The sequence below is a fragment of the Mytilus edulis genome, chromosome 6 (assembly GCF_963676685.1).
Source record: "Mytilus edulis chromosome 6, xbMytEdul2.2, whole genome shotgun sequence".
NCBI classification, from domain to species: Eukaryota; Metazoa; Mollusca; class Bivalvia; order Mytilida; family Mytilidae; genus Mytilus; species Mytilus edulis.
This window is the reverse complement of record NC_092349.1, coordinates 62179532-62202779: the sequence shown is the minus strand read 5'-3', so window position 1 is coordinate 62202779 and position 23248 is coordinate 62179532. Positions and strand designations below refer to the sequence as shown.

The following is a 23248-nucleotide window of genomic DNA, read 5'->3' as shown; positions in this document are numbered from 1 at the left end:
TAATAACAACTTAAATTATTCTGTATACTTTAGATTATAAGTACATTAAATTATATGTCAACAAGTCTGATCTTATAGTTTAAAATCAATTTACATTAGAATTTTACAACTAAACTAGTAAATATTTAAAGTAGCAATGTTCAAACAAAATTGTGGATTAATTTTGTAATTTTTGTAGATAATAACTTAATTTCATTCAACACAACTATTATGTTTATTTTAAATGATAAATGCCCTTAAAAACAAATATTTAAATTTCTGATCTATATGACCTCCTTTAAATATTGAATGAGCACTTACATTTTGTCAGATTTATGTGAACTTACAGCTGTCTGAATGAAGTTGATTACAGAGGCCCCTCATGGGGGGGGGGGGGGGTCCTAGTAATCACATAATCACCATTTTTTTGCCAATATAATCACATAATCATTAAATATTTGCTTATCTTTAGTAATCAAATAATCATAAACTAAAAATACAGTCCTAGGTAATCAAATAATCATGAAATATTTGGCTTAATAATCAAATAATCATTAAAAAAACGGCCAAGTAATCACATAATCAAAAACCCCATGAGGGCCCTCATTATATACGTTGCTAGGTTTCTGTCACTTGAACTCATTGATTTACACCCCATATTTTCAGATTGACTTTTATTGAGAATGATTTGTTTGAATTAACATCCTGTAAAATAATTTTATAGAGGTATTAATTACATAATTTTACTGAATATGACATTTTGATTATATCATGGGTTACTTTCCCTTACTTAGAAATAATACTGATATACTGCAGTCAGGTGAGCAATAGTAATAGGGAAACAGTTATTCCCTGCAACATGACATACCCGCAAAGTGGAAAGGGATTAATATAAGTTGCAAAACTTGTTTCCCAATCCACTATAAATAAATATGTTTAAACTAACATGACATATTAAATATGAGTGCATTTCATAACTACTAAGATCCTTTACTTTCTGTCTTCACTGCAATACTAGAAATATACTTGTTAATGTACACCTTCCCTGAGAACTTGAATAACTCATAAAAATTCAATTTTAGAATAAAATTTCTGCCTTCAAAACTTCTCATACAGGTCTGAACTGTTTTTGATATTTGTCATTTAGACAACTAAAAATGAAACAAAACAAACATGGTTTCATATTCATGTTTATACTATACTTAAAAGGGGTATGTACTATACATTTACATTATAAACTGCCTACTATACACAGTACAAACACAGTATAAACTATTCCATGAACAAGTTAGTGAGCCAAGAGTAGAATATAATGGCAATTAGTGGATAAATCCAAAGCAATTGATGAAAATCAGCTGATTTAATGCCAAATTCCATAATGGACATAAAAAGCCATAACATTATTATAATGATGGTACTCTAGTCGATCTGCTGTCTTTGATCATTTATGAATTAATTATTTCTTTTTTTTTTTTATTTCAGATATTTAATCCTCATAATAGCCAGTTATTGTACAGTTTACAAGATGACGATACATTGAAACATCACCTTCCAGTCACACAAATCAGATTTCGTATATTTTCTAGTTTAGAAAAAGCAGAATATTCTCATATCTTAGTTGCTTCATGTAAGTACATGTATATCTTATCTTAGCATGTAAATGGTGGAAGTCTCAAAATAAATCTATACGAAATGGAAATATACATTGTTTGAAAATTGAGGGAGACTTAGTATTTGAATATCAATAAAGATTACACATTTAATGTCCAACCTTCCTATAGCTAAAAATCAGTTACTGGTCAAAATAAGAAAAATCTATAAATCTCAGCTAAAAAATTTTAAAATTAGCTGCATTTTTTTGAAGGTGTGTTCAGTTTACCTTCTAAGATGCTTCTTCTGTCAGTGTTTCCCATTATTTAACAGCACATAGACAAAGAAATAGCTAGTGGTTTTAAACAGTAGAAGAGCAGGCTATATATTGTCAGCAATTCTTAGTTTTAATGTGAAGAATTGAATTATTATCCTCCAAATGAGGGGGTGGGGTTGCAAATTTCAGTAATCATATGTACTGGCTTAGCGTCAATATACATGAATCTGATATTATCTTACCTACCTGGTACTATACATTTCTAGGAATGTGATTGGTTAAAAGTGCCCTCGTGGAGACCATGTATATTTGCTATTAGGTTAGTAGGGAGGCGGGGCTTATCTCATACACGGTTAGTAGTGGTGTTACATCCCTTTATATACCATATAAGGTAGAAGGGAGGTGGGGCTTATTTCATACACTGTTAGTAGTAGTGTTACGTCCCCTTTTAAAAACAAAACGATACTGAGAAAAAATGGTAAAGGTTTCAACAGACGAAGAAATTGATGATTAAGATTGAAATAAATTCATTAAACGCATTTAAACCTAACAAGTTGGTATTGTTGGTATCTGTTTATGTAGGATCAATTGAAGTAGTTTCTTTATGCTAACAGTATTGAATAGGTCACTAGTCTAAATTTCACACATTAAGATAGTTGGTAAGATAAATTCTTTACATAGTGTGCTAGTGACACACTATTCAAATTCGCTCTCACCCCATATGGAATTTACTGACCCCATATATACCGTATTAGGTCACTAGCACACTATGTAACTAATAGTATCGTGGGATCTCCATAGTTAATACATCAAATTTTCAGCGGTTATAACTGTTAAAATAGCTAATTTAGAACAGTTCTCCCATCTTGAAATTTTTCTGTGGAGATTCCTTGTATCAATGTTTAAACAGGAGCCTGTAATTCAGTGGTTGTCGTTTGTTTATGTGTTACATTTTTTTTTGCTTATTATTTTATATAAATAAGGCCATTAAAAATTTTCTCGTTTGAATTGTTTTACATTGTTATATCGGGGCCTTTTATAGCTGACTTTGCAGTATGGGCTTTGCTCATTGTTGAAGGCCGTACGGTGACCTATAGTTGTTATTATCTTACCTCCTATACATGTATAATCAATATTAGGTTAGTAGGGGGCGGGGCTTAAGTCAATACAAGGTTAGTAGTGGATTTACGACTGTGGCACTGTTTGATTATTCAAAAGTATTGAAAGTTCTGTTTAAGATTGTTGATAATAAATAGTTATTGTTTGCATTATTTTTTTAGTGCAGACCAATTGAAGAAGGTTCTTAAAATTGAACACTTGGACAGTTTAATATAGAAATAAGAAGATGTTTTATGATAGCAAATGAGACAACTCTAGTCTAAATTCAACAAATAAAGATAGTCGGATAGCTTCGCTCTCACCCTATATGGAATTTACTGACCCCATATATATATCATATTAGGTCACTAACACTATGTTACTAATAATGTCTGTGTCATTTAGGTCTCTTGTGGACAGATGTCTCATTGGCAATCATACCACATCTTCCTTTTTATATATAAGATATTGATTTGACTAATTTTGCACTGGATATATGGTCTCATTAAACTCATTGTAAAACTGATGTATCAAAAATATTTTTAATGTATATGAATGGTTTAGATTAAAGATATTTTTAAGAATCACAGTGTCTAATGTCTATAACCTGATCAAATTTTGTTGATAAATCTTTAAAATAATTTGATTTGAACTAAAGATAATTACAACGTTGGTTTAACGATTCATCAAGGTCAATATTGAAACACAATTGCAACAAAGGTTTGACGCAGCTCTACATTTATTCTTGTACTGGTTTCACTGTTCAGGATGATTTTAGGAAGTTCATAAAGTTTCTGTCAGAATAAAAAAGAGCTTCCAGTACATGTACAAGACCTGGGAGTATCTGCATGATCAGGTCAATTTACATAAAACATGTACAAATGTATCACTTTGTCTAGTTTTTTTGTTAGTTTTTGGCTTTGAACTTAAGTTTTCAGTAGCCATGAGAGATCTTAAATCTGTACATGTACTTTGTCTTTTTTTTTTTTTTTTTTATTGATTTTGATGAGTAAATTAAGCTCTTTTCAACTGATTTTTATAGTTTGTTCTTATATATTTTTCTTACTTTGTCTGTGTCATTAAAAATGTTAAACCCCCCTCATTCTATATGTGCCCGTCTTCAGCCAGGAGCCTTTAATTTAGTGTTTGCTGTTAGTTGATGTTTATTATTTTTGTTTTTTCGTTTATTGTTTTATATAAATCAGGCTATTGAATTGAATTTTGTTATTTCAATGCCTTTTATAGCTTAAACTATGAAGTATGAAACTGTTCAGTGACCTAAAGTTGTTAATTTCTTTGTCATTCAGTCTCTGGTTGAAAGTTGTATCATTGGCAATCAAATTTTAACGTCTTCTTATTTTCATACTTAATTAAACCACTCTGCCACTGAGGTCCCCTTAAACAAAGTTCTGGTTGGTTTTACATTACATCTGTATTTTTTACTTCATGGTATAGTGAATATGTTAATTTAAACTTGTATAAGCTGATTTGAATTAAAAGTAATTACTTATACTGTCCAATTCCAATAGTCAATTAAGTTAAGTTGAAAAACATACTTATAAATGTAGCTAAAGAAAAACAATTCTGTCCACTTGATGATAAAAATTATTGACAACATCATTGTTTTGGACTTTGTCCAAATTTTACAAATATATATACATGTATAATATAACTCAAGATTTGTCCAAATAAAACTACAGAACGTGACCATCAAGGAGGCAATTTGTACTTTCATGTTTTGAATGTTTGTTTATCTAGACTTAACATCCAAGTACAAAAACATATTAGAACTTACAGTAAATTCATTTTTCAAAGCCAATAGAAAACTAAAAATACTTAACCAATTATCTAGTGTTATCATTGAAGTGTCATTAAATTTATATATATTGATTTGACGTCTACTTATTTTCCTGCGTAAATACCACACAGATAAACAACTATTTATTGAATCCAATTCCTAAAGCTGGCCAATCTTGAATCGATTTGATTGACTTTGATCGTTTAAAGTTTTATCACAAATAAACAATCCATTTGTTACTATTGTAGGCCTGTCTTGTAACAGGAAATTATACAGTTTAATTAAATGGTTGTGATCTGTTATCTAGATTAATTTGTCATGAACAAATTAAATCATTAATTATTGATAAATGTTTTTGTAACTTTATTACATTTATAGTTAAGTCCATGCCTTAAAAACTCATAAAACTTTCGAGCACGATTATCATTGTATTCAGACTCTGAAATCAACCAATCAAAATACTGAAATTGTATTTTGAGTACAAAATAAAGTTTTATGAACAAGAGGACATCGCTTGGGGTCATAAAACTTTCAAGCACATTTGTCATTTTCAGGCTCTTAACTATACCAATTAAAATAATTAAAATTGGTGTTTGAGTAAAAATTTGATGTGTCTGGAAACACAAGAAATAGATCTCTGTGAGAAGTCTACATAAAACTGTTTCTTGACATTCATATTTATTATAACTAAAAAGAGTGATTTTTTGTTGTTGCACAGATTTTTTAAACCGTGTTTATCATGCTACCATTTATGTGAATGAATGTTTTTACCTATTCCCATCAATTAAAACCACATTAAATGATATGTAACATGTAAATTTTGTCATTCATGGATTTGCATATTTTACATAATATTTTTTTACAATTCTATCACATATGAATGATATTATATTGCAAATTCATAATAGTCAAACCACGTAGGATATTATTTTATATAAATATTACAAATATGAATTTCATAAAGTCTTTGAGGTCATACCAACATTGAAATTCTGAATTGTCAAATTTCTTTTGAAGAATTTCAACATTTTGATCTTTTCACCGATGATAATAATTTGAAATCGATTTGAATACATACATCAAAATATAAATTATTTTCAAAGATGACCCTTATAGTTATGAGGGAAGATAGTATGATTTAAATAAATGTTTAATTGCAATTTTTTTTATATCATATAAACATGATAAAGATGCATTAATTTGACTACTTAAAATGTTGATGATTTAGATGACATTCATATAGATTATTTAGGCAAATGATGGATAATATGCCAAAAAAAGTTATTTATCTCTTTTTAAAAGACTCTAAAAAGCTATTGCATATTTGCTCCATTTACATTGTCTAAATTCTCTGAAACCAGAGGGAAATTCAAACTCATAGTTTGAAATAAACTGACAACGCCCTGGCCAAAAAAGAAAAAAGACAAATAATAGAACCAAATACACAACATAGAAAACTAAAGGACTTAAGTAAGTAACACAAACCGTGCCATAAACTGTGGGTGATCTTGGGTGCTCTGGAAGGATAAGCAGATCCTGCTCCACATGTGGCACCAGTCGTGTTGCTCACGTTATTACAACCTGGCAAATAGTCTAATTTGTTAGGTCATAAATGATAACTGTTTCGTCTTCATTTTTGAAACTGTTAAGTTATTTGTTATGAAAAGTTTGGCAATTAATCATAATGATTTGCCGACCATCTGGCAAGCTTGGCAGAAATGAATGCACATAATTCCAATTTAAAAGAAAAAAATCATCTATGAATTTCAAACTACTGACCAATACTAGGAAACTTCAGAGGAATAATCTTTTGAATGTCTTTTTATACAAATAATTTTCATCTCGCTTCCCATATGATTTAAATCATGACCCCAGTGGCTATCTTTGGCCGCTGATTGGCCAATTTAAACAAGCATTCTGTGACTGTGAGTATTGCATGGTAATACATAGTCCCCTAACCGTTAAAAATTTATTGTAATGAAACAAAATTCAAAATTGATCTATAACTTGTCATGGTGTAAACTTCATAAAATAACAAACAAACCTACCACTAAATTATTCAAACAATTTACTGAAAAAAGGGGAAAAATCTTGCCGTTAAAAATTTATTGTAATGAAAGAAAATTCAAAATTGATCTATAACTTGTCATGGTGTAAACTTCATGAAATAACAAACAAACCTACCACTAAATTATTCAAACAATTTACTGAAAAAAGGGGAAAAATCTTGCTTCTCAGTTTCAAAGTAATTAACTTTTCAAAACACTAGTTTATATAGATAGGGGATTAATAAAGGAATCCAAAGAGCAAAAAAAATATATAGGACACTGTGCTTGTTTTCGAGATATTATCCATTGACATTTTGGCGGGAAAATATTCTCTCTTGACTTTTCATAGCTTTATCATTGACAAGTTGAAGTTCTCAAAAACTGTTAAAAAGTAATTAAAATTTTATAAGACTTTTACAGATGGCTTATCATTATACATGTAAAAGATTTACAAAAAGAAAAATGGGGGTCAATGGGCAATTTTTTTCAAGGCATTCAAATGGATAAAACCAGAGGATTCCGAAAATCTGACAAATAATCTAAAACATGACAAGCCAGCTTCCATAAATGTTCAACAAAGTAAAAACTGTTTACATGCACCATGTAATCAAAATCCACATAAATTCTATTTTTCCTTAATCCACAAAAAATGGGAAAGTAAATTAATCCACTGTAGTCCAAGGACCTATTTATTGTGAACCTCTATCATTGATTTCTTTTTACAGATGCATCAGGCCATGTGAAGATTTGGCATTACACATCAGGGAAATGTTTACATACGATAAATGAAGTAAGAACTACACTAAATGTGGCTTTAAATCCAGAGGGAACAAAGTTCATAACCACTGGCGATACAACAGAAATTAATATATATGATGAAGAAACAAAGAAAAAACTGAATACTTTAGAACCGAGGTAAATAAATGTCTTATTTTGTTTCTAAAGCTAATTTTGACTGATGGAAATTAATGGAAAATTATCTATATATTTTGCAAATTCAATGTTAATATAAGAAAAAAGTAGTTCAAATAACAAAACAAAAATTAAAGGGGATGAGATTATACAGGATTTAACAGTACGGTCCAGAATTTTTCATTGGTGTATCATCAGGCATCATATTGAGGACCTATATACATGTTCGAATCTTAGTATACAAAAAGCTCCTTTAAAATATGATCTAGCTTCCGAGAAACAAAAGAAAAAAACCTTTTCTTTTGACACATTAAATCTGTTTAACAGTATCAGGAACGTAAAATATTTGCATTGTGCATATTTTTTTCTGTTCCTGATCTGTTTTATAAATTATGATATACTACAAGTTGCATTTACAGGGTTTGTAATAACACGAGCAACACCATGGGTGCCACATGTGGAGCAGGATCTGCTTACCCTTCTGTAGCACCTGAGATCACCCCCAGTTTTTGGTGGGGTTCGTGTTGCTCAGTCTTTAGTTTTCTATGTTGTTTTTTGTGTTGTATTATTCGTTTGTTTGTCTTTTTCATTTTTAGCCATGGTGTTGTCAGATTAGTTTACGATTTATGAGTTTGACTGTTCCTCTGGTATCTCTCGCCCCTCTTTTGCATCTTTCAAAATCTATTTTCTATTACAGTGATAACAGAAATAAAATGGATGGTCACCATTTTAGAGTATTTGCAGCTATATATCATCCAGAAATACCTCATGTCTTCCTAACTGGTGGCTGGGATAATACAGTTCATGTATGTATACAATAGTTATTGAGGGAAGAGAGTTCATCTGTTGGAGTAAGGATGCTAGTGTTAGTTTCTAAAAAAATATGTGCCTTCCTCTGTAGTAGATGGGGAAAAAAAACATTGACAAAGGGGGAGACTTTTTCATTATTCTTGCCCTTTAAAGGGAAATTCAGTGATTTTTTACTTATCATCTAATTATGTTCATCTTAACATAAAAAACACATTTGCAAAGTTTTAAATTTATATTCCTTCTAATAACGGAGAAAATCAAGTATTTGTAACTTTTTTGGTTGAATTCTCGAGTGGGTCGTGACGTATTAGCCCGATTTATTGAATTCTGGGAAAAAATAAAATCTGTTTAACTCTTATAGCTTATCGACAATATACGTAATTAAAAGCGCACAGCTAACGAATGGTCGAAGTTATTAACCACAATATAAGAATGAACGAAAATGAATATGCATATACCGTTTTGTATTGATTGAATTAAACTCCTATAAAATTATCTCTAGTAAATGTTTTTGAATAAATTTAATTAATTATTGTTGAGATTTTTTTCATAAAATATTTATTGAACATTTTTACTGATATTGAACTGAAAATATTTCAGTTCTATTTCCTGTTATTGTTTTGATAATCATTTCAATGCAACTAATGTGTGAGCAGAGTGTGTATATTATTTTGTAAAGGTCACTGTATATTTCTCGGCTTGAGGTCAATTCGTTTACCTTGTAGCTATTTAGCCCCAGGTGTGAGTTCAAGCGTACACAGGTATAAATGTTGTTATTTGGAAAGGATAAACAGAAAGGATTAGAAAGAGTATGCTGTCACAATGTTAATACACTAAGATTTAATACACGATGAGAATAAAGATACAATAATTAAATTGTGTAAATTAATTGAAAATAAAATTCAGATTTGTAATTCCGAAAGTGTATAAAAATAAAAGGAAACAATTTTTGATTACTTTCTTAGCGGCAATTGGCGTAAAGATTCAAATATGAAGCAAAAAATAGTAGTTTTAATCTTTTATAAAAACTAAATGCAATATTACCCAATTTGATATACCATTGTACATCTGTTTGATATCATTGACTTTACCGGAATTTTTTTAACTTGTATTCAAATCTGGCTGTGTTTAAATGCTAATAAAACTATTGCAATTTTAAAGTTTTTAATTGACAAAAAAATACAACATACAACATGCATGATTTTTTTTTAGTTTCTTTTTAACATTTTATTCTTACATAATTAAATTCATTTGCCAATCATTTACACGAAATTTTTGTGAAAAGAATATCAATTATCTAAGCTAATTGGCATTATTTCTTTTGAGGATTTTTTTTAAAATTCTATGATAATATTTGTGCAATGTTGAACATGATAGCCGTCATTAATCCAAATAAGTAATACAGTAGTTGTAATAAAAGTTATATTTTAGTCATGCATAACTGATATTGACGAATTTATAATAGTTCGTCCATACATCGTTGTTCTTGAAACAATCATTATTAGTATACATGTAAGTTTCCTGACGTATAAGAGCCATTGAGGATGAGCTCCAGAGAAATCAGACTAGTGGCGTTTCGTTCGTTTGTTTGTTGGGAAAGGAGAGGAAATGCAACCGCTTGTACAGATAAACGACAGAATTACCATACAAACATTTATAGTCAACACAATCAGAAAGAGTTCCCATCGTTAGACGGGGAATATGAAGGCATCCAAGAATGAACAAGTGACATGTCTAACTCTGAACAGTTAGAAAACAGACTATCGACATCGACTGCTTGTTCTTAATATTTGAAACTGTATGCATATATATACGTATACGTTTATGATATATATTAAAAAGTGATGAGTTCTTGCGTCTGACAAAAACTAAATTCCTTCATGGTTATATCTTGCCATACGTTTATATTGGTTTGTAAGGTGATTACTCACAATCGTTATTTGAAAATCCTGTTTGTGAGATGTAGATTCATTTCAATACAGAAATTTCGTCTATATATTTCACAAGTGTATAACACGGAGAAGCTCTGAAGGTCCATTACTCCCATTTTGTTTGGGTGTGAACCATCGATGTTTACAGCAATATCACAGAATAAGATGATGATGGTAGAAAGAACTATGGGCGTCATGTGGCAAATATTACATGCATATCGGACAATGAGTTGTCAATCTGTATGAAAAGATTTCCAATACAACCATATTATTGAGAAGGAATGTTTACATGCTATACTCTCGTACTAGTATTACAGGGTTCTTGTGGCGTTCACCTTAGACACACATCTTTTTAACGATGTTTAAAAAAAAGACAGAACCAATTTAATGTCATATTTCCCTATTTTTTAAATATAGCTAAAAGTCTGTTATCTGACAAGAATACCCCTATTTAGCGAACAAGTAATTTATTCTTTTTTCTGTTATTGAATACCAAGAAAGAAAATAAATCCAGAAATTAATTTGAAACTTTGATACTCAAAAGTTTCCCAGCATTACAGGGTTCTTGTGGTGTTCACCTTAGACACACATCTTTTTAACGATGTTTAAAAAAAAGACAGAACCAATTTAATGTCATATTTCCCTATTTTTTAAATATAGCTAAAAGTCTGTTATCTGACAAGAATACCCCTATTTAGCGAACAAGTAATTTATTCTTTTTTCTGTTATTGAATACCAAGAAAGAAAATAAATCCAGAAATTAATTTGAAACTTTGATACTCAAAAGTTTCCCAGCAAAATATTCACATTCCCTGGGGATAATTAGTGTTTGTCCAGTGGCATATATAACAATTGTGATGACGAATTACTTCCTTTGTTCGAGAACAATCTTATTGAAATATAAATCTGTGATTTTACTAGGTCCACAGCTTCAATGAACCAAAGCAAAAGTTATACATCGACCTGTATTTAAATCAAATTGGTTCTCTTCTTCTTCTGGTATACAATAGTCTATCGACATTCGATGATTACATACTGTTGGCATACGTGGACTAGTCTATTTACAACACTTTTACCCCTATTTATTCAAAATATATGTTTTTTTCTTATGTTCAATGTATACATGTATATATTTTAAATTGCGCTATAGTTCCGTAACTTTCTATCCAGTCGTATAAACGAATCGTCGGCAAGTGCGTACATTTTTTAAAATCAATATTTCTGGTCTGTTCCAATCTGTCCTTCACTATTGACAATGACTATATATTACATTTTCCCAAATTCACCCTTGGAAAAAATATTTTAATAGATTTTAATTTCATCAAATCTTATTTTTTGGGTATTATTTATATGTTTATGAATTATATTCTTTACACCAGAAATGTTATTTATAAACAAGCGTATGAGTTTAGTAATGACAAGTAAGACAGAGTTGTATATTATTCATCTGATAGTTCAAAATGGAAAGTTATAAGTTATAAGTTATCAGCCGTGTACACTGATCAATACCTGCAGAAGTGAAACGATGCATGAACTTGCAAGCCCGACAGGAAATCGCTTGAATACCTGGACGTGTCACCTCACACCCCTCACAATACCTTTGGAAGTAATACCTTTAGCCATGCTGGTGATCAGATGAGGGAAGATCAAAATATATTTGTTTATTACTTTAAAGAATTATGAACAAATTAGATTTTCGAAAACAATTTTCACGGAACACTTATTTATGATTTCAACTTTGACTTTTCACCTAATTCCAATATCAACAGTTTAAAAACAACAGACCATGGTAATTTAAAAAAAGTAAGAATATTTTTCGTATCAAGTTAGTTAGTTGGATAAAACAACCGTACGATTGACAAGATATCGACACGCAATTACGACTACATCGGTTACTGTAGTTTTGTTTCTTTGTGGTTTATAGACATATTGTTTTTATTAATCGGGAAAGAAGACAAAATGGCGGATCACAGAGAATTGATACTCTAAATTTAAAATCGATGGTGATCGCTTATCTAGCGGAATAAAACTTTAATATCTATGAATTTGAGCATTTTTATACAGAATGAACATAATATCAATTTTTGATTTTTTTGCGAAGTTTCCCTTTAAACAACATTACATTACTGTAATTTCAGAAATTATTACCTGCCTTTATTACCGGTATGTTTATATCTATAAATTTATATTAAATGCTTGTTTAAATTATTATACCCCCGCTTTAAAAAAGGGGGGGTATACTGTTTTACCTCTGTCTGTCCGTCCGTCCGTCCATCAGTCCGTCAGTCCGTCAGTCCGTCAGTCCGTCCGTCAGTCAGTCCGTCCCATGAAACTTTCGTCACATTTTTCTCAGGAACTGCACATCCACCCTTTCTGTAATTTGGTATCAACATTTATATATGTCAGCCATACCGTGTGATGCGTTTTCAGATTCATCACTTGACAACTTCCTGTTTACCGAACACTTGTCTGATTTTACACATGATAGCCAAGTTGAAAATTTTCGTCACATTTTTCTCAGGAACTACAATACAAGGATTTCTGAAATTTGGTTTCAGGATTTATATAAGTCAGCTATACCGTGTGATGCGTTTTCAGATTCATCACTCGACAACTTCCTGTTTACCGAACACTTGTATGATTTTACACATGATAGCCAAGTTGAAAATTTTCGTCACATTTTTCTCAGGAACTACAATACAAGGATTTCTGAAATTTGGTTTCAGGATTTATATAAGTCAGCTATACCGTGTGATGCGTTTTCAGATTCATCACTCGACAACTTCCTGTTTACCGAACACTTGTATGATTTTACACATGATAGCCAAGTTGAAAATTTTCGTCACATTTTTCTCAGGAACTACAATACAAGGATTTCTGAAATTTGGTTTCAGGATTTATATAAGTCAGCTCTACCGTGTGATGCGTTTTCAGATTCATCACTCGACAACTTCCTGTTTACCGAACACTTGCATATTTTTACACTATTAATATTATCCACTTGCGGCGGGGGTATCATCAGTGAGCAGTAGCTCGCAGTTTCACTTGTTGTGATTGTAACCCAGTTGCACTTTTGCAGTGATAAAAAAATCGCAATAATTTCTGCATTTACAGTATGAAGAAAAGACAATACTATTATTACAAGTGTGCCATCCTATATAATGTCATAAACTATTGATCTGCTCCCTTTTTCCATTGGATTTATGTGACACTGTTACACACAGAAGAGCTGTTGTAAATCCATGACAAAATGTTAAAGCCAAAAAGTATATAACATGAACATAATATGTAATCAATGTCTTGATAAAAGTAAAAATTTGTAAAACAAAGTTTGATATAGATATTATTTATTTTTCAGTACTGGGATGACAGACAGCCACATTCTATCAGGTTTGTATACAAAGAACACTCGAATTTATAAAGAAAAACAAAAAATTCCAATCAAGAAAGAAATGTATAATTACTCAACAATTAAACATGCTAAACAAATCACATGTGGTAAATGATCACTCGACAGAAATTAAATGTAATTGAAATTAACATAACAAAAGACTTGATGTACGATAAAATTGAAACTGCCTAATAAATACAGGTAGCCTTTGTAAGAAATAAATAAAGATAAAAACATACTTTATTCAAAAAATTATATATGGTGAGAGGTAAAGATATACAGATCGATAATGATTGCAGGTACATGTACATTTGTACAAGGATAGATAATATTTATAAAGGTTGATGTTGATAATTCATAGTGGGAGGTTTTTTTTTCTCATTTGCTTTTTCCCCGACAAATGAGACTGTAAAAATTGGGGCCCCCTTAGTTGCTCCCCTGGGCAACTGAGGGTTGATGTAACAGGTGATTGTTAATAAACTATGTTTAATATTAAAAAAAAACAAAAAAACATGCTAAACAACAAAATGTAACAAAACAATTCAATCTAAAAGACCTTAATGATCTTTGCTTTAAAAAAAAATCAATTTCCAGACAATATGAGATTATTTGATTGATTGTTTAGCCGTACCTTCAGTAATCTTCGCTTGATGGTGCTGGCCAAGTTTTTGTGGTGGTGGAAGCCGTAATGAACCACTCACTTTTGGTGGGAACCCAATTCAATTAAGATCACAGTTAAACCCACCTGCTACTAGAAGGTTCGAACCAACAACCACAATCTTGGCAGGCTAGTGATACTGACGATAAATTACTTGGACCACCTCACCACCAAGACCCCTAAAACAAAAGTAGAATGACTGGTAAAGAAATGTTCCTGATTTATGAGTTAATAAATGGACATTTTTTAGATCAACTTTAACTTTTAAGATTCAGTAATCAATTCCATGTACAATGCATTATGTTTTACAGATACCTACATGGTCCACATATCTGTGGTGATGCCTTAGACATAGACCCTTATAACAATCACATACTCACAGGTTCATGGAGGAAAAAAGATGTCTTACAGGTAATATTTATAAAGTGCCTACATCACCAAACCTGTTTGACTGTTATTACAAGTACTATAAAATCATTTGATATAAATGTTTTTATGCTCCCACTTAGCGGAATTTGGTGTCAAGTTTTACCCTTTTCAGTCAGTCAGTATGTCAATATGTCAAAAAAATGGTTTTCATTCTTCAACTTTAGTTTGCCTTTTAACCAAATGTAATGAATCTTATACACAATGCTTATAACCACAAAACACAGATCAAGTTTGAATTTTGGATAGTGTTACTTTTATCATTTAAGAGTTATGCCCCTTTACAAATTACCAAAAAACCTAGATCAAGTCGGTATGAGCGGCATAAACATGTCATTTTATTTGTTGTTTTCACGATGCTACTACGTCCTCATTACGCTTCTACAACGATCCCGCTACGATTATACCACGTTCTCACCGCACATATTCTGCAACCTCACTACGCTTATCAAGATCTTTCTAAGCTCATCAAGTTCTCACTAGGACCATTCCAAGAGTTATCCGATTGCAACACAATCTTACCACACTTCTACTGCAATTATAGCACGTTCTTACCACGATTATACTACGTTTTTAATGCGATCTTACTACGTTCTCACTGATAACGTCAAAATCGTGTTCCATATCAATAGAGTTCCATTCCTTCTATTTCTGATTAATACGTAGATTTCTCGAACACAATACAGTCATGCCACCAAAATCTACTAGAACATGTGGGTGTGGTGGTAGGGGTTGATGTAGAGACAGAGGGAGCTCTGATAGTAACGAATCCTGATCAAGCAGAGATGTCTGACCGACCAATCCAACCTAAATTACAACCTATTACTGGTCAATAAAGCTCAAATGACGATATTTTAGAGAACAATAGCAGAGATGACACAGATGTGTCCATAGATATAGGAAGATGTGGTATTAGTGTCAATGAGACAACTCTCCATTCAAGTAACAATTTATAAAAGTAAAACATTATAGACCAAGGTACAACCTTCAACATGAAGCCTTGGCTCACACCGAACAGCAAGCTATAAAGGACCCCAAAAATTACTGGTGTGAAACCATTCAAATGGGAAAACCAACGATCTAATCTATATGAATACGAGAAGCATGGTTGAGGTGTTAGAGAAAATGGACAAGAAGTCCCAATTACATACAGAAAAACAAAAGCTGAAGAGATTTAATATATATTTCATATGAAAATTACAATAAGAATGATAGTCGTAGTATGAATGTAGTAAGGTCGTAAGAAGAGCGTGATGAGGACAGCAAGGGCGTGCTAGAATGTGATGGTCATAGTGAGGTCGTAATAACGTCGCTGTGAGATCATAGCGCAGTCTCTCCAAATAGAATCATGCTTTCACTATGCTATCCCTACGATGGTACAGCGACCTTTGCGATCTTACTACGACCATAGTGCGCTCTCACTACACTTCTAATACGACCTGATTTCACCACGACTGCACCACGATTGTTTTGAACATGTTCAAAGGTCGCCACCCTCATCACGATCTTGAAGACCTCACTACGACCGTGATACGACCTTACTGCGATCTACACGATTGTACTACGATCATTAAAATTTGCATTTTTTTCACAGATCAAAGTGTGATCGTGGCCTAGTGGGACTGCGGTATTAGACTGACATATGATATATATGAAAATGCAAATTACCCTAGGATTATATCCATGAAAATGAAAATTACCCTATATCCATGAAAATTGTTACCCAAGAAATGAATCCACCCTAATATTTTACTTATATGTAATATAAGTTTTGTTTATACAAACAGAAAATCCATTTCAGTTTACAAGTAATTAATTTTATGATAAAGATGCTGACATCATGGATGCAATTAATTAACATACACAGACTTCTTGTTATATCTTGAGGTTAATTATCTAACATTTGACACTTTGAAGTTACAACTGGAATCTCACTAGGAGGCACACTAATCTTTTCTTAATCAGATACATGTCACAAACAATCACTGTAGGAGAGAAAAGCAGGATATGATACCAGATCTCTTTAATACTGATTACACAATAATTAGTATATTATTTGAGGGTCAGTAGGTCAGTCTCCTCCCCCTGGATGTTACATGTACCCAGTTTGTGTGTAAAGCACATTGCATGGTCTTTGTATAATCAGTTCTTGGTTCATAGCAGCCTGACTAGTTGATGGAGCTTTACAGTGCTATTATTCAATTTACCTCCCACCTTCCCCTTCCTACCACCTTCAATATTGTTTCATGACTAGAGAAACAACTCAGCTTTAACCAGAGATATATATTTTTCTTTATTTAAGTTTTTCCTTAATGGAATTTTATCACTGGTCATTTCTAAAATTTCATTCATCCCCAAGCATTTCGGGGACAAATTTTATCAAATTTATTCCAGGGCCAGTTTGATAGACCCCTGCTACTTCACTAGTACATGGGCTATCCCCCAGGCAGACCTTGCACTTCCTGGCTGCGGATGAGACGCCTAGTCTCATCACCTAAGGGCAGAACCCTCGCTTCACATTCCCCTAAAGGTTGCAAGCTGACTTGCTCAGGCAGGAACTCAAAATTCCGTTTGTATGCTGAGTGTTTCTCAAGGGCCAAAATGAAATGATTTTTTAATAAATATTATTATTTATTCTGTCTTTCTGCTTTAAGCCAGTATGATTTGCTGAGACTATGTTTTGTTTTACACACAGAAACCCCTTATGTTTGCCTTGGTTGTAGTTTGTTTTGGAGCAGTTATTTGGTCTTTTATGCTCATTTATGTGGGCTAGCTATCATATTGCCATGCTGACTTTAATTGAGACTTGCTCTATCAGATTCCCTCAACAGTTACACAAACAAAAAATTACACAACCTCCTACTGAAACTACAGAAATAATATTCCAACTATGAGACTACACGCTATATATAAAAAGAGACAAGAAAATACAATAGAATATGTAACAAGAAAATACAATATGAGACTACAAGAAAATACAATATGAGATAACAGAAACACCATTGAATAGATATAGGAAGATGTGGTGTGAGTGCCAATGAGACAACTCTCCATACAAATAACAATTTAAAAAGTAAACCATTATAGGTTAAAGTACGGCCTTCAACACGGAGCCTTAGCTCACACCGAACAACAAGCTATAAAGGGCCCCAAAATTACTAGTGTAAAACCATTCAAACGAGAAAACCAACGGTCTAATAGAAGTTTGTATAAACATCACATAGAATGTTAATGAAAGTGACACATAATTCATATTTTTTGTTATTTTTTCTTTTGCTAAATCTTTTGCCAACTGCACAATAAAAAGAAACATGCATTTTTTCCTGTAAATTAATGCAAAATTTTTCATTCCAGATTTGGGATTTTTCATCAGCAGAGAAAATAAAAGATGTGCCACCAGATCCTATGGGTCATACACAGGTTTGTGATGCCATGATAATAATTGACAACCTTAGAATCTAGCTTAAGCACCATAGCATCATTTAATGAACGGTAAACTCAGAGAAAAGTTGTATCATAAAAATCATGATAAAAGTACTAAAAAAATATAAAGAACTTGGTGGATGTGAAAGTATGTGGTAATAAAATTCATTGCATAGATATGTTTTACTTATTACTTTTCAGCAGAATATGATAACAATTGATTAAAAAACCTAGATAACAGAAAGTAGTATGAAGGGGAGGTAACTACAAAATACAGAATTGATTATGAAAATATTTTTTTATGTTTTTCATTTTCAGTTATACTGCTGTCAGTGGTTAGGTAGAGACAGTATTTTATGTGGTGGATCGGATCTCAACCTTGCCAAAGTTGTTGATAGAGGAACACTCAGTGTAAGTATAGTCATACTGAATTAGAATAAAATACATTGATGGACCTGCAAATCAAAAGAGGGTTAGACTATCTTCAGGTTGAACTTTAGGGTTCAGTTAAAACATGAACAAAGCTAGCCTAGGTTAGAGGCAAAACTTATTCACTGTGTAGTACTATACAGCAAGGATACCTACAGTGAGTGGTTAATGACAAAGTTATAATAGGGGCATCAATAGTGTGATGCTATATTGCAAGAAAAGCTGAATCTACACAATGATTGTTGGATTAAATGTTTCAATTAAAAAAATGCAATACATAGTGAGGTTCAATAGATTTTGCCTGTAATCAAACGTAATTTTTTTCCCCAAGATAAATTTTTAGATTGAAAATGAGATTAGATTGAGCCAGTAAGGATGTGTTCCGAATAACTATATGCTAGATGTCTACAGTATCGTTTATAGTACATTTCAGACTTATTTTCGAATCATTTATTTAATTTCTTTTTCATTGTTTACAGACAATAGGCCAAGTAACAGATTTACCCCAAGGTGTATATTGTTGTGACCACGACAACAACAGTTCACGTCCAGTCATGGCCATCGGCAGTTTAAAACAGATCTTCTTAATCAAACCTGAAAAGAGGGTTTAGTGCTATAATGTATTGTGCTGATGTATTGTTAAAGATTTAGTTTATATTTTTTATGTCTATTCAGGAAGAAAGATACAATCATTATGTTGTATCATAACTTTTAAAGCATAATGAAGTTTAGAATCAAAGAGTGAATTTAGAAGGGGAGGGTAGGCATAAACGGCATATATCAATTTTGGTATGAAATTCTCCCCGAAAGAATTCAGCCAATTGCACCCCCTTTCCTTGAATATTATACAAACAATCAAAAGAAAAGAAATCCATATCATGTAATCATGTATACATTAAGATGTGGTGTATATCTCAATGGGACATTACCCTATGACAAAAGAGGGCAACATAAAGTCTTCAACAATGGGAGGTGTCTAAATAACATGTTGAGCTTTAAATAAACAAGAGTTTAAAAATTTTGTTTTTGTAAGACAATATTAAGTCAATTTTGTTGAATAAATGATTTGAAATAGTTTTACATCTTGTTAAAAATTGATTCATATGAAACTCTCCTTATTGATAATAAATCTTTTGGAGTCCATTAATGGGAAGAAAAGTCCATGAAAGTTACTTTTTTCAGAATTTTTTTATGCATAATTTGAATTTGGGCCTCTATTCAGTTTGCGAGTGAGTTGAACCAGTTTACATAGTAAATTTCAATAAAATAACCTCTTAACTCACTTGCTAACCATTGATATTAGGACAACGGTTAATTTTGTTGGATTCTTTATTAAATGATACTTTAAATATAAGTAGATAGTATATAAGAAATAAGATAATTTATCCGAAATTTACAAATGATTACTGAAATAAGTATTTTGCCAGCAAGAAGCTTTAAAGTATAAGAAACAGGCTTAGATTTTTTAATTTATTAATTTTTTAGCTCACCTGGCCCGAAGGGCCAAGTGAGCTTTTCTCACCACTTGGCGTCCGTCGTCCGTCGTCGTCCGTCGTCGTCGTCCGTCGTCGTCGTCGTTAACAATTTACATTTTGAACTTCTTCTAGAGAACCACTGAATGGAATGGAACCAAACATGGCATGAATGTTCCTTATGAGGTGATGACCAAGTGTTGTTACTTTGTAGCCAATCCATCATCCAAGATGGCCGCCAGCGGGGGACTTAGTTTAACATAGGACGCTATGGGAAATGCGTACAAATGACTTCTTTTAGAGAACCATTGAATGGAATGAAACCAAACATGGCATGAATGTTCCTTATGAGGTGCTGACCAAGTGTTGTTACTTTGTTGCCGATCCATCATCCAAGATGGCCGCCAGCCGGGGACTTAGTTTAACATAGGACCCTATGGGAAATGCATACAAATGACTTCTTTTAGAGAACCACTGAATGGAATAAAACCAAACATAGCATGAATTATCCTTATGGGGTGCTGACCAAGTGTTGTTACTTTGTAGCCGATCCATCATCCAAGATGGCCGCCAGCGGGGGACTTAGTTTAACATAGGACCCTATGGGAAATGCATACAAATGACTTCTTCTAGAGAACCACTAAATGGAATGAAACCAAACATAGCATGAATGTTCCTTATGGAGTGGTGACCAAGTGTTGTTACTTTGTAGCCGATCCATTATCCGAGATGGCCACCAGCGGGGACTTAGTTAAACATAGGACCCTGTTGGAAATGCATACAAATGACTTCTTCTAGTGAACCACTGAATGGAATGAAACCAAACATGGCATGAATGTTCCTTATGTGGTGCTGACCAAGTGTTGTTACTTTGTAGCCAATCCATCATCAAAGATGGCCGCCAGCAGGGGACTTAGTTTAACATAGGACCCTATGGGAAATGCATACAAATGACTTCTTTTAGAGAACCACTGAATGGAATAAAACCAAACATAGCATGAATGTTCCTATGGAATGCTGACCAAGTGTTGTTACTTTGTAGCCGATCCATCATCCAAGATGGCCGTCAGTGGGGGACTTAGTTTAACATAGGACCCTATGGGAAATGCATACAAATAACTTCTTTTAGAGAACCACTGAATGGAATAAAACCAAACATAGCATGAATGTTCCTTATGGGATGCTGACCAAGTGTTGTTACTTTGTAGCCGATCCATTATCCAAGATGGCCACCAGCGGGGACTTAGTTTAACATAGGACCCTATGGGAAATGCATACAAATGACTTCTTTTAGAGAACCACTGAATGGAATAAAACCAAACATAGCATGAATGTTCCTTATGGGATGCTGACCAAGTGTTGTTACTTTGTAGCCGATCCATCATCCAAGATGGCCGCCAGCGGGGGACTTAGTTTAACATAGGACCCTATGGGAAATGCATACAAATGACTTCTTCTAGAGAACCACTAAATTGAATGAAACCAAACATAGCATGAATGTTCCTTATGGAGTGCTGACCAAGTGTTGTTACTTTGTAGCTGATCCATTATCCAAGAAGGCCGCCAGGGGGGGACTTAGTTTAACATAGGACCCTATTGGAAATGCATACAAATCACTTCTTCTAGTGAACCACTGAATGGAATGAAACCAAACATGGCATGAATGTTCCTTATGTGGTGCTGACCAAGTGTTGTTACTTTGTAGCTGATCCATCATCCAAGATGGCCGCCAGCGTGGGACTTAGTTTAACATAGGACCCTATGGGAAATGCATACAAATGACTTCTTTTAGAGAACCACTGAATGGAATGAAATCAAACATGGCATGAATGTTCCTAATGTAGTGCTGACCAAGTGTTGTTAATTTGTAGCCGATCCATTATCCAAGATTGCTGCCAGCAGGGGACTTAGTTTAACATAGGACCCTATGGGAAATGCATACAAATGACTTCTTTTAGAGAACCACTGAATGGAATAAAACCAAACATTGCATGAATGTTCCTTATGAGGTGCTGACCAAGTGTTGTTACTTTGTAGCCGATCCATCATCCAAGATGGCCGCCAGCGGGGGACTTAGTTTAACATAGGACCCTATGGGAAATGCATACAAATGACTTCTTTTAGAGAACCACTGAATGGAATAAAACCAAACATGGCATGAATGTTCCTTATGAGGTGGTGACCAAGTGTTGTTACTTTGTAGCCGATCCGTCATCCAAGATGGCCGCCAGTGGGGGACTTTTGAATGAAATTAAACATGTTCCTTTCCTTATAAATGAGGTTGTGTTGTCACTTTTAGCCAAATTTTATATTTTTTTATATGATTTCAAAAACCCAAGTAGAATCAGGTGAGCGATACAGGTTCTTGAGAGCCTCTAGTTTTTATTATAGAATATTATTATGTAATTAGAAATATTGTGACTTATCCGTCCAGTTTTCAACAAACATTCCATTTTTTATATATTTATTGACAGTATTAAGTGCTATAACAATGTCCAGTGAACCATCAAATCATCCACCATAAGAACATTATATAGGTGTAATACCACCAAATAATAGTACGTCACGTTGGGTTGCATACAAAAAGGGTAAAAAAAAATATTCCCTTGAATTTGACAGTTGTAGGAAACTAATCCTACATATCATTTCAGTAAAAAATGTCTGGGTCATAAACATATATCTTAGGAGTTTCAAAGCAACATAATTTTTTTATTTGTTGTTTCTATGGAATATTTTGGAAACTTGAGGTTACATGGTTACTAAAGCTTTTACACAGATAAAAAAAATGTTGACTTCCAATGATGATTATTTTCTTATATGCAATGAAATGTTATGTGAAATTTTGTCTATAGTGCTGGACAGGATAAAACTTTACTCATGCCAAGTATTTCTTTATTTGAAACAAAGATAAACAGTGGCGTAGCTTGCATGTATGCTCAGATGCTCAAGCATCCACATCATTTTGATAGGAAAAAAAATATAAAAAAAGATATGTTCGCAGCAGTT

The 23248-nt window shown here is 32.7% G+C and overlaps 1 protein-coding gene across 1 annotated transcript in view; it reads left to right on the top strand.

Annotated features, from left to right (window-relative positions):
* The window catches only part of LOC139528048 (WD repeat-containing protein 38-like), a 28442-nt gene extending 8718 nt beyond the window's left edge, over nt 1-19724 (top strand). The window contains exons 3-10 of the mRNA XM_071323835.1: nt 1462-1606; nt 7516-7705; nt 8400-8508; nt 13802-13833; nt 14804-14903; nt 18273-18338; nt 18660-18752; nt 19250-19724. Of these exons, the coding sequence (XP_071179936.1) occupies nt 1462-1606; nt 7516-7705; nt 8400-8508; nt 13802-13833; nt 14804-14903; nt 18273-18338; nt 18660-18752; nt 19250-19381 (867 nt within the window). The 3' untranslated portion in view covers nt 19382-19724. The remainder of the gene's footprint in view (nt 1-1461; nt 1607-7515; nt 7706-8399; nt 8509-13801; nt 13834-14803; nt 14904-18272; nt 18339-18659; nt 18753-19249) is intronic.
* The last annotated feature ends 3524 nt before the right edge of the window (nt 19725-23248 follow it).